Source organism: Diabrotica virgifera, chromosome 6 (assembly GCF_917563875.1).
Source record: "Diabrotica virgifera virgifera chromosome 6, PGI_DIABVI_V3a".
Lineage (NCBI taxonomy): Eukaryota > Metazoa > Arthropoda > Insecta > Coleoptera > Chrysomelidae > Diabrotica > Diabrotica virgifera.
Genome location: NC_065448.1, coordinates 213,024,916 through 213,042,572, shown reverse-complemented (window position 1 = coordinate 213,042,572; position 17,657 = coordinate 213,024,916). Strand labels below are relative to the sequence as shown.

Below are 17,657 nucleotides of genomic sequence, written 5' to 3'. Positions count from 1 at the left end.
TTGCATTCACGCTGCATTTTGTTACAATTAAAAAGAAGACTCGTTAACGTCAGTTGATTTTAGGTTAAGTTTTTCAAAAATCATTTACACAAATTTAAACTATAGATTTATAAAAAAATTTAACGAACTGTATGAATATATAAATTTCAATTAATAAAAACCCAACAAATGATCAACATGATTAAGGAGCAAGATTTTATGGTAAGAGTATAGAAAATGTTTTTCACTTAATACTGTTTTACTTTCACAAATCTTAAAATATTTCCATCAGGGTGTTCTAATAACTAATGCATATAATTGATATGAAAAAGAAAGACATCTTATATTTGAATTCGGTTTGAATTCGTCCTCTAAAGGATTGAAATTCCATAATCCTCTAATCGAAATATAAGATATCTTTCTTTTTAGAATTGCTCCTATCCCAGTACAACAGGGAATCAACATTTGTTGGAATTTTTACCTAGATAAATAGACAGACGGTGAAATGCAATTTTAGATTTTCCCTAGTCTTCTTCTAATTTATTGCTTGTTTGCTTTGCAAGTAGGTATTAGAAAGCTGGAATACAGGTGTTACAAGAGCTTGGTCCCAGTAGACGTCTAGTTCTCTGGAACTAAAGCTTCAAACTTTTTAATGCATATAAATTTAATTTTTTTTAAGTTACCCTTGGTACTTAGTTGGGTTTTTGTACTCTTACTTTTGTAATTATGTACTGTGAATAAATTTATACTTACTTAAGTCATTATTTTCATTTTTAGGCAGGAGTGCACCATGCTATGAGACTTCCAGTCCGTGCCCGATGTGCAGAACTTACCGTTCTTTTGGATAGGGGTAATTTACTAGAACTGCACAATTTCTTTCCAGTGTTAATAGAAAACATATTCGGACCACAAGGTACTTTATCATGGGGACTAAGGACCACAACAGAATCAGAAGCAGAAGACTTTAGACAGTTGCAGCATTTTTTGTCACCATGTGGACCTGTTTTTAAACTAATATACACATTACTGAGGGATCCCAATATTAGATATGAGTTTTCATTAGCATATTTACCAGTAAGTAAAAAGATTAGTTGTATATTCATTATACATTCAATATTAATTATAAATTCGAAGAATTTTAAAAGGTGAAACCATTCTTGATTTCGAAATGCATAATAGCACAGTTTTTATGACCGAAGGTTACAATGGTCTTTATAAAGCACTATTCAAAACAGCAAAATTATAAAAATATCAATATATTCTTGTTCCAGTTTAGTACAAAATAGGACCACCCTAACAAATTTCAAATACTGTAATGACTGTGTTATCAATCATTTTCAAATAGAGTATAGTTACTACTGCAAAAGATGATACTTTGTATAATATGATAGTAATAGCAGAAGTCTCAAACGTTACAAACGTCACATCTTTGATATTTTATTTTTAAATAATTATTTTACCTTATTTTCTTTAATATTTCATTAATAATTATCTTCTTCTATTTGGTTTACCCATTTCCCCCTTTAAAAATTGGTTGGCGCTCTTTTATTATCCTCTTTTTTTATCCTCTTTGATTATCATTTTATTATCCTTTTTTATTATCTTCTATTTACTATATCTCTTTTCATTTAAATCAACATACTGAACGTACTCTGTATACATTCTTACTCCGTAAGTATCTGTCTCAATTCGGAACATGCCCGCCACCTATGTCGCACTGTCATGAAAGTGTCACTTCATACTTCATCCCTACCAGAAGACACAAACTGGAAGGGAAAAATTAATCCTTAAAAAGGCATGTAATTCCAAAATTAGATCATTTTCGTTCCATCAAATCATCTCTTGGGTTTTTGGAATAAAATCTACTTTCTCCTTTTGGGAGCATGAAGCCCATCGCCGGCGATGCACCAGATGGCTGACAACCTAACATCTTTAGACAGACAACAGCACCCAACATCATAGACATCAACAAGACCGTAGCTGCAGCGACCTAGGGCCATAACACCTGCCCAGGTCTACAAGTCGACAGCAGTACCATACGACATCAAGAAGATACCATCAGCTACCAAAAGCCATAAGTATAATCCAGAATTGTTAGTTTTTGGCAAGAATTTGAATACATTTGTTAATGCAATTTACTAAGTCATATTTTTATTATATCTTTATGAACAATAAACATGATTAGTTAAAATTACTGTTTTGTTTGCTTCCATTCTAAATTTTCAGAGTTCATATCTGAGGTTAGGACAAAACGAACACACACCTGAGTGACTGAGCTAAGCTGAGGGTGTAACGATGGCTATCTTAGTTGATTGAAGTAATATTTTCGAATATTGTTTCAATTAGCTGGGTAGTCAATCGCTTTTTCGTTTCAGTGTAAACTATTTGTATCAATACACCCAAAATTATGCATTGTTGAGATAGAAGATTCATCATCACCATCTTCTCTCTTTACTTTTATCACCGTGAAGGGTCAGCTTCCCTAAGTAGATTTCCCTATATTCTAAGTTTCTATCTTGGGTCATTCCAATATCAATCCTGTTTACCAATATGTCCTACCTCAGCGTCTCCCCCTTGTCTTCTTTTGTCTTCCTCTCCTACTCCTTCCAGTTTTGACAAGACCTCCAGATTGACAATTCTTCATATTGGGTGATTAACCCTTTCCGTGAGAATGATGTTGAAAGATGTCATCAGCACAGGTATGTTAACAAATGGGTTAATGTCTCAACATTGAACATTATCAAACCATCTTAACATAACACTCCACTCATCCATCTAATCTAATGTTTCTATAATCTATCCTCATCCATCTAATGTTCAACTCTCTGTTAATCTGTAAGTAATCTGTGTGTAAGTTTAGGGAAATAAGCACATAATGTAGCCCCTTAGAGTGTATAGCTCTAAGATTTGATTATTAAAAAACTAAAAAAATATATTAGAAACTGAGGGATATTTGTGGGCCTTATTTATTCACACATTTTTATACACTCCAGTATATTAAAGAATACTGGTACATTATTGTCATAATATTTACAATTGATCACATCTTCTCCTTCAATCAGGTAAGATATTTCTATGATATGTTGCTGCCACTTGGTTGTGGGACCTTTATACCATTGATTACTGTTGTTTGGTATTGATAAAAAAATACAACACACATGAATAAACACAAGGATATTTCGTTGGCGTACTGCCAAAACCAACTAACTCCACTTTTTGTCGATTCTGAGTTAAGTATGCCTTTGTACTTAATAATTATCAAAGAATATACTGATGAAACCAGACACTTCAAAGCAGATTTTAAATGTGGAAAACAGAAGGAAAACAACTAACTCCAATGATGACATTTTTATTCAGCCAAAAACAGAGATGTGCAGACAACTGCACATCTCTGTTTAAACAAAATAGTATTTTATCATTTACAATATTCTAAATCTGCCAAAACAAGACAAGTGCCTGATATGGAGGACAGTGATGTTCAAAGTTACCTGGAAGTTGACTAACTTTGTACAGCCAAAACCCGACACATGCTGAAAAAAAAATGTTTTTTGTACTTTTTTTTTAACTTTCAGTTCATTTTAATAATTTTTTAACAAAATGTTTCGTTTATAATGTTATTTACTTTAATATTTTTCAGTCATTAAATCCTTTTTAAATTCAAACGATTTTTCATTTCAAATTAAAGTTTAAAACGTCGAAATTTTTATTTTTGTAGGTTTTTATTGGTCAGAATCTCTGTGAATGCAATAATCTTTTAATTTTGTGTATGACTAACCTATGTTTTTGTATAACATTCTATTAAAATTTTTATATTTTTCAGTTGAAAATAAGACAATTTTTAGAAAATTCACAAGGGCATCCATTTTATTCGGATTTATTACATGTAAATGGGCAAACCAAGCAGATTGTGTCTCTTATGTTAAGTAAGTATATATTTTAATATAAGTTGGTATATAAAATTAAATACCCTTATTCTGCTACTACTGATTGATACTTTTGACAAAAAACCTTTCCTAAATCTGATAACAATTTTTTTCCAAGCTACTGTACAGGGTGTAACAAAAATACAGGTCATACATTTAATCACATATTCTAGGACCAAAAATAGTTCGGTTGAACCTAACTTACCTTAGTACAAATGTGCACATAAAAAAAGTTACAGCCCTTTGAAGTTACAAAATGAAAATCGATTTTTTGCAATATATCGAAAACTATTAGAGATTTTTTATTGAAAATTGACATGTGGCATTTCTATGGGTGTAGTATCTTAAGAAAAAATTATAGTGAAATTTGGACACCCCTTAAAAATTTTATGGGAGTTTTGTTCCTTTAAATCCCCCCAAACTTTTGTGTACGTTCCAATTTAATTATTGTAGTACCATTAGTTAAACACAATGTTTTAAAAACTTTTTTGCCTCTTAGTACTTTTTCGATAAGTTAGTTTTTATCGAGATATTTTGAATATTTGTCAAATCAAATAAATATTTGTATATTTTGAACCATATTAAAAAAGAAGCCACATCTGGATAAAAGGTTACTTATCGAAAAAATACAAAGAGGCAAAAAAGTTTTAAAAACACTGTGTTTAACTAATGGTATTGCAGTAATAGTTTAATGGGAACGTACACAAACATTTGAGGGGTTTAAAGGCACAAAACCCCCATCATTTTTTTATGTAAACATATTAAAAAAGAAGCCGCATCTCGATAAAAACTGCCTTATCGAAAAAATATTAAGACGCAAAAAAGTTTTGAAAATATTAAATTTAACTAATGGTACCACAATAATAATTTAATTGGCACGTACACAAAAGTTTGGGGGGGTTTAAGGGAACAAAACCCCATAAAAATTTTAGGGGGTGCACAAATTTCACTATAATTTTTCTTTAAAATGTTCCTGGCATAAGAATGCCACATGTCTATTTATAATAAAAAATCTCTAATAGTTTTCGATATATTCGAGAAAATCGATTTTCATTTTGTAACTTCAAAGGGCTATAACTTTTTTTATATGCATATTTGTACTAAGGTAAGTTAGGTTCATTCGAACTATTTTTGGTCCCAGAATATGTACTTTAATGTATGACCTGTATTTTTGTTACAACCTGTATATTTGAGTCGGTTTTTTAGAGAGTAAAAACATTTTTATTTTTAATTTTACGAAAAAAAGAGTTATTCTTCATAAAAAGTTCTGCATGGTATAAAACTTCAAATGCAATCATCAGATATCAAATTATGTATATCAATCTTATAAGAGGTATGTAAAAAAATTTGAATTTTGCTCAATAGTAAAGTACTGATATATTTCACAATATCAAATGAAGTTTTGAAACATCCCTAAAATTCTTGATAATGTTCTTGTGTGACCATAAGGATCTCATTTCTGCTGCTTGTCATTTCTCGGTTATTATTCTCTGTATTACTTATTTTTCTTCTGTGTAGTGTAGGTCTCAGATATTTTAAGTTTCTATTTCTTTTTATTATGGTTTCGATTTGTTCCCCTGCTTCTTTCAATCCCATACATCAGGGAAGAGTGTAATTTCCCAGGTTTTTGTGGTACTGTGGTCTACTCTGACGGTATTATGAAGATTTCCTCCTAAAAAACAAGCTACTTGGTGGTCACTCCCAGTTGAGAATTCGTTAAAACTGTTACATATTTCCCAATATATTTGTGAGACAAAAAGATAAAGTTTATTTCGTTTTTTGTTGTTCCATTTTGACTTGTTTTCTTTTATGTTTCCTATCGAAAAAGGAATTTATTTTTCCATAATAGTTGAAACAATAAATTTTTAGCTTCCTGTCTAACACACAAGAGAGAAACCACTGAACAGAAACTTTGTTATTTTTAATTGTGCCCATTTAATTGTTTAAAAATAAGAAAGTTAATATACAAAAAACTTTTTCAGATGCTTTTGATTATTATATTTTTCATTTTGCCTACCACCTGATAAATCCTTGGCAACAGAGGGCTGGATCTTCCTGTTGGAATACAGTTTATTATGTACTTTGCTGCGATTATATTCTACATTTCCTACCTACCGATCCAGGAACGCCAGTTTTACCTGTAATTTATTACAACGGCAAGAATCCTGTTCAAACAACCAAGATATATTTAGTGTAAGTATATTTGATCAACGTGGTAGGTATAATATGTATATGTAATGTTCTTGAACTCCTAAGTGGAGCACAGAGCTTGATTGAAAACGCGTCATTTTGCACTAAGGCCTTCCAGTGACGGTTTAAGGCATCATGGGGCCCTAGGCGGCCATAAGAAATAGGCCCCTTTGCCCTTTATATCGACCATTTACTTAAAACAAATTTACAGATATTTATGTTATTTTGGGAAGTACTTACTTCAAAAATAAATTACGACAATGCAAAAAATATCATTTTTATTTTTTTTTACATTTCGCAACAACTTCTCGTGAATATTCCATAGCTAATATGCCAAAGAAAAAAAGAGATATTATGTCTATATGTAATTTTGCCCTGGGCATGAGTGCCACTCCTTCGGGGGTGAAAAAACATACATTCAAAATAATGGATAACTGATTAATTCTAAGACAAGCCGCACACCAACGAAACATGAAACGAAAAACATGAAACATGAAACGTAAAACACGTTTCATGAAAATTAAACACGGCTAAACAAATCTTGAAGTCCGCCTACCAATGAAACGAGTGTGATTCATGCTCATAACATATTTTTATTTTCGGAAAGTTTCATAAATGGCCGGACGTCTATTTGTTTAGCAGTGGTTTATTTCCATGAAACGTGATTTACGTTTCATGTTTCTTTGATGTGCCTGCCTTAGTAACTTTTGTTTTATCGAGTTTTTTCACTAAATCAATACTTTTTGAGTTATTTGCGAGTGATGTTAATTTTTCAACAAAAAAAAAAACACCTTTTTAGACGGTTTTTCGTAAATAACTCCAAAATTAAGTATTTTATCGAAAAAATATTCTTAGAAAAAATATAGCGTATACAAAATTTAAAAAAATGGTGTATGTGTGAAGTATGTAAACTCAGTAAAAGCAGAACTGAAGCTAATGAAAAGTAGATTCTTATTCGACAAATCAAATATTTCAACGTAAATTACCAAAAAATGAAGCACTTTTCAGTGAAAAATCATCACAACTTTTTTAAAGTGTTAAAAAAGTTTTATTTTTGTTTTTTTTTAACAAATTTCAAGTATCAAAATTAAGCAAGTAAAGCTTAAAATAATGTTGATTCCTTTTTTTGGCACAAAAATCTTGAAAATTTAGGAAAATCTTGAAAAAACTTATAAGTATATTATTTATATGATCTGTAAGTTTCACCGGTTCACAGTGCTTATATTTCAAAATATTGGGATTTAAAGTAAAACAAATTTTTTGAAATTTTGAAAAAAAAATGTCTTTTTTTCAGAATAACTTATACTTCATCTAATTTACCAACCGTTGCACGTCATACGCGTCATAGCCTGTGACGGCACATGATACCAACACGAAATATTTAGGCGATAGGTGTGTTCTTTTTTAGAATCACGTTGCCGAATACACCGCAATTACAGCCACTAGACATATTTTATTATATACGCGTGGAAATAATATTTGAAGATTTCTATTAATGTTAACCTAAAGAAATACACAATAATATTTTTCATTTAATTTGTATAAATGGATTATAAAGCGTTTTTATGAAGCACATTTACTCGAATCACACTGTAACTGTAATCGAACGAAGGTGACATTTTAGAATAAATTGGTAACATTTATTTGACAGTTGCGGTGATGACACTTCATATTTATTTATATTCTTTACCATAAGTATCTGTTTTATTATATTTACTGTTTTTATTATCTACTTTACTATAAAAACATCCTTTACTATAAAAATATAAATTTCACCTAATTTTATCACGACTTGGAATAATCAAGGTATCTGACAACTTTTTTAGTTGTTATTGTAGACATATACAAAGAAACCTACCGGCTTCATGCCGAGAGAGTTCGGAGCCGTTCTTTAATTATTAACAATGCAGTGAAAAAACGCTTGCACTGCAAATATTAAAAGATTATAACTTAACTCTTGTTCTCTATTTCTTAAGTTTTTATTTATTTACATTGAATTTTAATTTGTTTTGTTGTATAATCTACGTTTACAATAATTATGTGGTCTATTTGATTTAAAATGGATTCAGGATTTTTTTATACTTTGGCAACTATGTCAACTTAGATCCCTGCCGTAAATAATGACGTGCAACGGTAAGTAAATTAGATGGACTGTATAAGTATATTATTTATATGGTCTGTAAGTTTCACCGGTTCACAGTGCTTATATTTCAAAATATTGGGATTTAAAATAAAACAAATTTTTTGAAATTTTGAAAAAAAATATCAGAATAACTTAAAAATTATTAGTGGTACCAAAAATCTTAAAGAGTAAAAAATATAGGTTTTGATTTTCTGAATATTTCAGATTTTTGCTTTTTTAGAAGATAAAAATTGGTTAAGATATGACTGTTCAAAATTTGCATACCCTGGGTAGAAAATTTTTCATTTATTAAAAATTAATAAATGAAAATAGTTTATATCCTTGTAGGATCGGTACTTACCGGAGGGACCGCAGACGTTCGGATACAATTAGCGTCTCTTTGCAAAAACAATGACGACTTTGCTAAGTAACAAGACATTTACTCAACACACACTACCCACTACACTAGGTACCTGATTGGAAAAATCCACTGTACCATGCCAATGGCCATTAGTTGTCGAGGCATTAAGCTAAGTAAAAAAAATTGCATACACTCGTGATTAGTGACTTGTTCAAGCCCTTAATTTCTACTGCAGCCCTTTTATAAATAAGCACTTTATACCGATAAAACTTACAGAGCATATAAACAATACATAAGTAAAGTAGCTTGTGAAGCGGTAAGGATTAATTTCATTTGGGATGCTAATTAGGGGGTTATTTTCACCAGTTTTTTATACCTAAAAAATGAGATCAACTTTATTCTGAGCGTATCTTGCTTACTTTTTATGATAGAAATTTTTTTAAAAAACAAGAATAATGCTTTTTTAAAACATTTAAACAAGCTATGATGAGTTTTTCATGAAAAGTGCTTCATTTTTTGATTATTTCACATTGAAATATTCGATTTGGAATTTTACGAATAAGAACCTACTTTTCGTTCGCTATAACTCTGCTTCTACTGGGTCTACAGACTGCACATATACACCATTTTTTCAATTTTTTAAAAGCTATATTTTTGCTAGGAATATTTTTTCGATAAAATACTTACTTTTTGAGTTATTTGCGAAAAACCGTCTAAAAACGTGTTATTTTTTTGTTGAAAATGAAGATATTCACTTGAAAATAACTCTGTATTGAGTTGATGAAAAAACTCTATTGAACAAAAGTTGCTTAGAATTAGTCAGTTTATTCACTTCCGGACGTATTTTGACGGTATATTTTTTCACCCCCGAGAAGGGGTGAACTCAACCGTAGAGCAAAAACACACATTGGCACAATATCACTTTTTTATTTGACATGTTAGCTATGTTTATACCAAATTTCATTCTCTTGTTTCAAATCCAAAGGTTCTTTAAAATCCGGAGGTTTTGCAATATTTAACCGTGAGTGAATAAACTATAAGGCCCATCGGTGGGTAGAAATTGAAAAAAAAACGTACCATACCTAAATAATTACAGCTTTTATCAAAATTTGCTTGCAAAATTGATTTCCAAATTGAGTACCACATCGAATATAAAAATGCCTTTGAAGATAACTGCTTAATTTGTCTTGAAGTCGGTTGTATTTTTCTGATATTTGACAAAAGACAAGGCATAATACTGAGTTTGATTGGAAATCATAAATTAACCATTTTCTTTTTTTTTTTGTCTCAGTTAGCCCTATTTGATTTTTTTAACATTTTAATTTTTTTTTAAATAACTGCTTAAATAATTAAATATTAATTAATGCATTTGCCTGCGATGCGGGCCCCATCAAGTGCCCGGGCCCTAGGCGGCCGCCTAGTCCGCCTAATGGTTAATCCGGCACTGAGGCCTTCATCTCATTCCAAGACTTTCCTTGGCCTCTTATCTCGTCCATGATGGATCTTCTTCAAGTTTATGCTGGGCGACCTCTTTTTCTTGGGGATTCCACTCTAGGGCAGGCTTTGCAATACTGGAACTATTTTTTCTGAGTGTGTGACCGATCCAACTCCACTTTCTGGACTTTATTTCGTTTTCTACCTTCTTTTGTTGGGTTAGGTATAGTAGATCTTCGTTTCTGATAATGTTTGACCAGAAAAAACGGACAATTCTTCGTAGACATTTGTTAACAAAGACCTGCTGTTTATCTGTAAGGGTTTTTGTCACTTTCCAGGTTTCATATCCATAGAGTAGAACAGACATGACATTTTACTGGAATATTCGGATCTTTCTCCTTGTAGTATATTCCCCAGACCTGCAAACAGGGTTGAGCATGCTGAATGCTTGTTGAGCTTTTCGTATCCTCATACAAATATTGTCTTCTGTACCTCCGTTTTCTGTTATGACACTTCCAAGATACGTAAAGTTTTCCACATTTTCAATCAGCATGTTGTCGATAGTAAATAGCATTGTTCCTTGCAATTTATTCTCATGGATTTGGTTTTACTAATATTGATTTACAAACCTATTTTATTGGCTTCAGTGGAAAATGCTTCCAATTGGTCAGCCACATCTGGGCATCAACATCATAACTAAGATTAAAATAAAACCAACTTTTCTTATTTTAGGGACAAACCACAAAGTTCGGGACTTATACAAACAAAAAAACAAATGAAAGATGAAACGATGCAGACTAATTTAGACTATCATCACCCAAGAAATGATATTTGGAGAAGCGAGACTGTACTTACCGTTTTTTCAGATATGTGGTTGCACAATAATCAAGTCACCGAGACTACGAATACATTGACTACATTGAATCAATTAAATGTTCCACACGCATCGGTAAGTGTAGAAAATATGTTAAAACTAGTCTTATTCTGCTTCAAATAATTGAAATGGTAAGTGTGATAACAAAATTAAAGGACGCGATCAAAAATAAGCGGAAATTCGCTAATTTATCCACTAGATTTTAAGGTTGTGAACCGAAAATGTGAGAAAATAAAAAAAAATGATTTGTTCGCATTTTGAAAATTTTTCGGTTGAAAATGATTATTATTTTAACAATGAAGATTCCTATCCTGTCAGAGAATAGATGGAAAATCATTCATCTATCTAATTTTGAGGTAAGATACAAAAAATGTGCGAAAAGGATAAGAAAACGTGGTAAAAGAGTTAAATGGGGACTTTTACAATAGAATTTGATAATGTGTGAATTTTAAATCGATTTTTCTAGAAAGCAGTGTATCCTACCGTCCCAAAGTAAGAGTACCTTTTAGTACTAGAATACCTCACAATTTAATAATCTTGTGTCAAAAATGCTTAAAAGTTAAAGACAAAAAAGTTATGCGATAAAATAACTGTTGCCCTACCCAAAACGGACGCCTATGACCAGTACTAGAAATTCGCAATTGATGGAATCAATTTATCTCTGGAAGATATTAAAAAAAAACTAATTACAAGGCGCCATCTTCAAAGAGTTCTGACTCTGTTAGGAATCATTTTCGGACTAGATGAATTGGGTTAAATTGTCATAAAATGATCTGAAGAATTTCCTGTCTTCGTTGGTCAGGAGAGTTTGTGGACACCCTGTATATGGTTTGTACAGTATAAATCCGATGCACATCTGCATCATAGCAAGTGACGTCACATGATACTAACACAAAATATTTAAGTCGTAAGTCAGTTCCTTTTTAGAATCTTTTAGCAAAGTACACTGGAATTACAGTCACTAGACATATTTTATTATATACGCTTAGAAATACTATTTGAAGATTTCTATTAATGTAAACTTAAAGAAATACACCATAATTTGTTTCATTTAATTTGTATAAGTGGATCATAAAGCGTTTTTATGAAGCACACTCGTCTGTATTAGGTTCAAAACAGACGAACTACTCTACAGCACTACTCTGTGGATCCACAAAGTGGCTTCCGATGATTACCCGTAAATTTTTATGTAAATTATGCGTGCCATTCCACACGAGCGACAGTTGTCGTCCACAGTCGTCGATCCTCGCCACTGTGGCAGAGAACAAGGACCACAGAGAAACGATACAACCGCACTAAAAACGTGTACCGTTTTTAAAGACGCATGCGCGAACCTGGTTGCTTAAAGTATCACCAGCATGCTAATTCTGTCCCTCCTGGTTGTTTTACGATAGTCCGTAGGCTTGCATGGTAAATACTCGATTTAAAAAGTTTGTTTGAGCATTTATATAATTATAATAGTTAAAATGTCTGGTTACTCGTATGTGTTTCACGGATGTTTATCTGCGACAGGAAGAGAAATAAGTTTATTTAGATTTCCTAAGAATAATAACAGGTAATTGTTATTGCTTTGTAATTTTTACATAAGTATTAGTTATTACGTATCTAATAGTCTTAATTTGACTTGATTAAATATTATTGATAATAAATCATGACGAAAGTGATTCATTTTCTTGAATTTAATTACCCCTACGTATTGCATAAAAAAAATAAACTTCGCTCTGCCAAGCAAGGGATATTTCAAATTAAAAATATTAAATTTGGTGTCAGACGCAAGTCTACGAAGGGTCAGCCAGGTCAAAAATTCAATAGATGTTTTCCGTGTGTTATCGTACTCTAAGATATCCTATTTTTACGAAATAAAAATATATAAAGAGTTCTATACACGAGAATTTCTGATTTAAACGACAAAAACAAAATACGATTCAAACAAAAATTGTTGGAAACATAATTGGGCCGATAATTGAGAAAATCTTAAAATTATAGCAGAACAAGACTTCAAAATTGCAAAAACACGGTTGCAAATAAACAAACTTACATTCAATTATGAAAAAACTAAATACTTATCTACCTTTTGCAGTGCAGTATACAAAAATTGTCTGCCAACTTTTAATTATTTAAATATAAATAACAAAGGTTACCTATATATATATATATATATATATATATATATATATATATATATATATATATATATATATATATATATATATATATATATATATATATATATATGGATCGGAGTATACATCGGAATCATATTGTAGTGTTGTTTTCTGAATAGTTTGTTTTTTGAATGTACCTGATATCTTTAGAAACAAAGAAAGTAGACGGTTTTGTAGTTTAACATGTCTTTTGTGGATGCAAAGGTACAAAGGTGGATACATCGATATTATATTGTAGTCTTGTGTTTTATTTCACAACGTATTATGTTTTCCGTCTTTTGCGTTATTTTTTCGGGTATTAGCGCACTCATCACCGTATATTATAGTATAGCTTTCCGTGCGTGACAAGCTTTAGGTTCTTGACGTTCGGCAATATTTGTACTGCTTAGAGCCAATTTAAAATATTTACAGAGATAAAATTCCGCTTAAAGAAACATTGTCAAATTATGAAACATGAAGAGAATTAAATTTAAAATGTCTTCATACTTTTGCTCCAAAGATATATCAGAGAAGGTATAGGTTTCCAAGACAATAACAATATTGACATTCGATTTCAACATAAAGTTTTTTGTTATCGATCACGAAAATTTGTCACCCAAAGAGAATTGGAACTTTCAGAGTTTGTGACATTTCCGTGGAAGTCACAATGGCTGTTATTTTTCGATAATCCATATTAAAAAATATAAATTTATTAGGAAATACCCCGACGAACAAATTATATCTTGTATCAGCCCAAGCCAAAAACAATCAGTGAATGTCACACCTACCGTAGGAAATATGTATATTTTATTATTGGTCTTTCAATGCCAATATCAGGATAAACAAAAAGGTATTTTCATTTATGGTTCCAATCAATATGATTTTCACCATTACTTTGCATTGTGCGATATATTTGCAACCTTTTGTAAATCAAAAATGATTCCATTATTATAAAGAATGCCAACAAAAGTCGGCCCTGGATGCAACTTTTTTTTTTCGATTTCAACATAAAGTTTTTTGTTATCGATCACGAAAATTTGTCACCCAAAGAGAATTGGAACTTTCAGAGTTTGTGACATTTCCGTGGAAGTTACAATGGCTGTTATTTTTCGATAACCCATATTAAAAAATATAAATTTATTAGGAAATACCCCGACGAACAAATTATATCTTGTATCAGCCCAAGCCAAAAACAATCAATGAATGTCACACCTACCGTATGAAATAGGTATATTTTATTATTGGTCTTTCAATGCCAATATCAGGATAAACAAAAAGGTATTTTCATTTATGGTTCCAATCAATATGATTTTCACCATTACTTTGCATTGTGCGATATATTTGCAACCTTTTGTAAATCAAAAATGATTCCATTATTATAAAGAATGCCAACAAAAGTCGGCCCTGCACGCAACTTTTTTTTCGGTCCAATATTTTATATTTATTGAAAGTCAACATAAATGCTTAATTTTATTTACGAATTTATATTGTGTGACATGCCCACTGACTATTGGTACGCTGGTTGTTCAGGTTGCTTTGAAGGTCATTGGCGGGGTGCTCACGAAGGATCAAAGACGTGTCGCTTCTCTGTGGTCCTTGTTCTCTGACTGTGGCGTCCATTATAAAATAATTGGGGCTACAAAAACCACCTGTTTCAGCCACTTTGTGGATCCACAGAGTAGTGCCGCAGAGTGGTTCGTCTGTTTTGAACCTTACAGAAATTGTTTAAACAATTTTTTTAAACAAATACAAAAGATCACGTTTTTTTGCTCTGGAACATATCGCTGGTACCTATGATTAATATGATTCCTAATACATTTCCAGTGAAAATAATAACTCTTTGATAAGTAATTGATGGATTCGATTTTTGATAAGTGTTGGCGATACAATTTCTTTTTATATGCGTGTCCGCGAAGATTATAACTCCCAAAATATTTATAACGAAAAGATTAAGTTCATAATAGATGCCGACGAAAACAATTATTTCCCTTTCTGTTTCTGTTTCTGCCGACGAAAACAATTATTTCTGAGAACTTTTTAGTAATTATAATTTTCGTGGGCCCACAAACAAAAATGATGTTTTTTGCTGATACTCCTCAAAAAATAAATTTTTTTGCTAACACTTTATTAGGGATTATAATTTTCACAATCATATAATCGAAAATAATATTTTTCGCGGCGTTCATTGAAAGTTCTACTTTTAACGGCGTTTTTCGGAGTTATACTTTTCGTAGGCGGCGGCGATATATTTTTAGGTTTTTTAGGTCATTCTAAACAAGAAATCTGGCTAATTGGCTATGCCAAGGCAAGGCCATAAAGAAAGGAAAAAAAAACAAGAAATGTATCTTGTAATTTTTCTTAAAAATTGATAGTTTTCGAGTTATAGGCGATTTAAAATCTGAAAAATGCGAAAATACGCATTTTCGAGGCTTAATAACTCATATTTAAATTAGTATTTTTGAGGTTGCCACATACATACTTAAATTCAAGATTAGACATTTAGCTTCAAGATTCTGAAGAGTAATCGCGTCTAACCTTAATTTATACCGTTGATTTTTAATTGTTAAATATGCGTGTTTATCCGATTTTTTTGCCGGTGCGGCGCGCTCTATTTCAAAAATCTCCTATTTTACTCGGAAAAATATTTTTTCTAGATTCTTTGGTATATTCTAAATAAAATAAGTTTCTTGACATTTTTCTCAAAAGCTAATAGTTTTAAAGTTATAAGCGATTTAAAATCCTAAAAATGCCAAAAAACGCATTTTTGGATTTTAAATCGCTTATAACTTTAAAACTGTTAACTTTTGAGAAAATTGTCAAGTAACTTATTTTGTTTAGAATATCCCAAAGAATCTAGAAAAAATATTTTTCCGAGGAAAATAGGAAATTTTTGAAATAGAGCGCGCCGCACCGACAAAAAAATCGGATAAACACGCATGTTTAACAATTAAAAAAACAACGGTATAAATTGGGTTAGATGCGATTACTCTTCATAATCTTGAAGCTGAATGTTTAATCTTGAATTTAACTATCTGGCAACCTCAAAAATACTAATTTAAATATGAGTTTTTAAGGCTCGAAAATGCGTATTTTCGCATTTTTCAGATTTTAAATCGCCTATAACTCGAAAACTATCACTTTTTAAGAAAAATTACAAGATACCTTTCTTGTTTGGAATGACCGAAAAAACCTAAATGTTCCAGAGCTAAAAAAGGTGTAGACCAGGGCGGATCTGTAAAAATATTAGTACATTTGGACGTTAAGGTTGATATGAACCCTTAATTAATTTGTTTCTGATCCTAGAGATGGCTGTACTGTAGCATGTTACTGTGGTAACATTTTCAACTTAATTGTAGATTTCTACATGATGACTCTGTAATAATGTAGAAACCTGAACACTATTCTGTCCTTACACCCATTGGCTCAATTGGCCCTGTTGCCAAATTGTTTAAGACAGTAATTTTATCAATGCCTAATAACAAAATGTAATGTTGGCAAGAAACATTTAGTCCATGACGTGATGCCGCTCCCGTCTAAAAAAAATTATGGTTCGGTTTCTCTGCGGATTCCTATTCAGAAATGTTCTCTTTAAGGAAATATGAAGTGCGCCGGGCGAAATTTTTGGCCAGAAATTGTTTAAAAATTTTTTTTTAAGAAATTCAAAAGATCACCCTTTTTGCTCCGGAACATATTTTTTTAGGTTTTTTGGGCCATTCTAACAAGAAAGGTATGTTGACATTTTTCTCAAAAGTTGATAGATTTCGAGTTAAGGGCGATTTAAAATCTGAAAAATGCGATAATACGCATTTTCGAAGTTTAAAAACTTAGATTTATGTATATTAATATATCTGAAATAGCCAAGTGCTTGTATTAAAGTTTAAACATTTTTTTTTCAAAATTATGAAGAGTAGTCGGTTCTGTCTTAAATTTAGACCGTTCTTTTTAAAATGTATCAAAGAATATATAGTGAGTAGAAGTTTACGGCCCTGTAACGTTTTAGCATAGGATTTTGCGTTCCAACTGAGTAGGTGCTATGGAGGTGCATAGATCTGACAACGTCCGTAGTCACCGTCATCTCACCACCGCCCGCTCTGCGGCCGTAACATCCCTCGTCAACAAGCCTCCTTATAAACGTGACCATCTGTTTCATATAAAAGCTTTCTCTATGAGCTATATTATATTCGTTCAATTCGTTGATGTTATTATGCGTCCATCCAATTTTAATGCCGATGCGGCAGGTTCTATTTCAACAATCTTCTATTTTGCACGGGAAAATATTTTTTCAGGTTTTTAGGGTAATACTAAATAAAAAAGTTTGTTTTCATTTTTCTGACAAGTTCACAGTTTTTGAGTTATAAGCGATTTAAAATCTGAAAAATGCGAACATACGCATATTCGAGTTAGAGGCTTGAAAACTGATAATTATTATTATTTTTGTAGTTGACAAGTGCCTAAAATCGAAGCTTAAACATTTAATTTTAAGATTTTGCTGGGTAACCGGGGCTTATTTCAAAAATAAATCGTTTTTTACTTGTTAATTATGCGCGTTAAAAATAAAATTTAATAGTTATTTATGATATAAGTGTTAAAAGTTTAAAAGTACACGTTTAAGGCAGGCATGTGAAAGTTT

At 31.4% G+C, this 17,657-nt stretch overlaps 1 protein-coding gene across 1 annotated transcript in view; it reads left to right on the top strand.

The window, feature by feature from the left end:
- Nucleotides 1-24: 24 nt before the first annotated feature.
- The window catches only part of LOC126886696 (sphingomyelin phosphodiesterase 4), a 62,718-nt gene continuing 45,085 nt past the window's right edge, over nucleotides 25-17,657 (top strand). Inside the window, exons 1-5 of the mRNA XM_050653691.1 lie at nucleotides 25-201; nucleotides 757-1,053; nucleotides 3,800-3,902; nucleotides 5,885-6,095; nucleotides 10,742-10,958. Coding sequence (XP_050509648.1) covers nucleotides 169-201; nucleotides 757-1,053; nucleotides 3,800-3,902; nucleotides 5,885-6,095; nucleotides 10,742-10,958 — 861 coding nt within the window. The 5' untranslated portion in view covers nucleotides 25-168. The remainder of the gene's footprint in view (nucleotides 202-756; nucleotides 1,054-3,799; nucleotides 3,903-5,884; nucleotides 6,096-10,741; nucleotides 10,959-17,657) is intronic.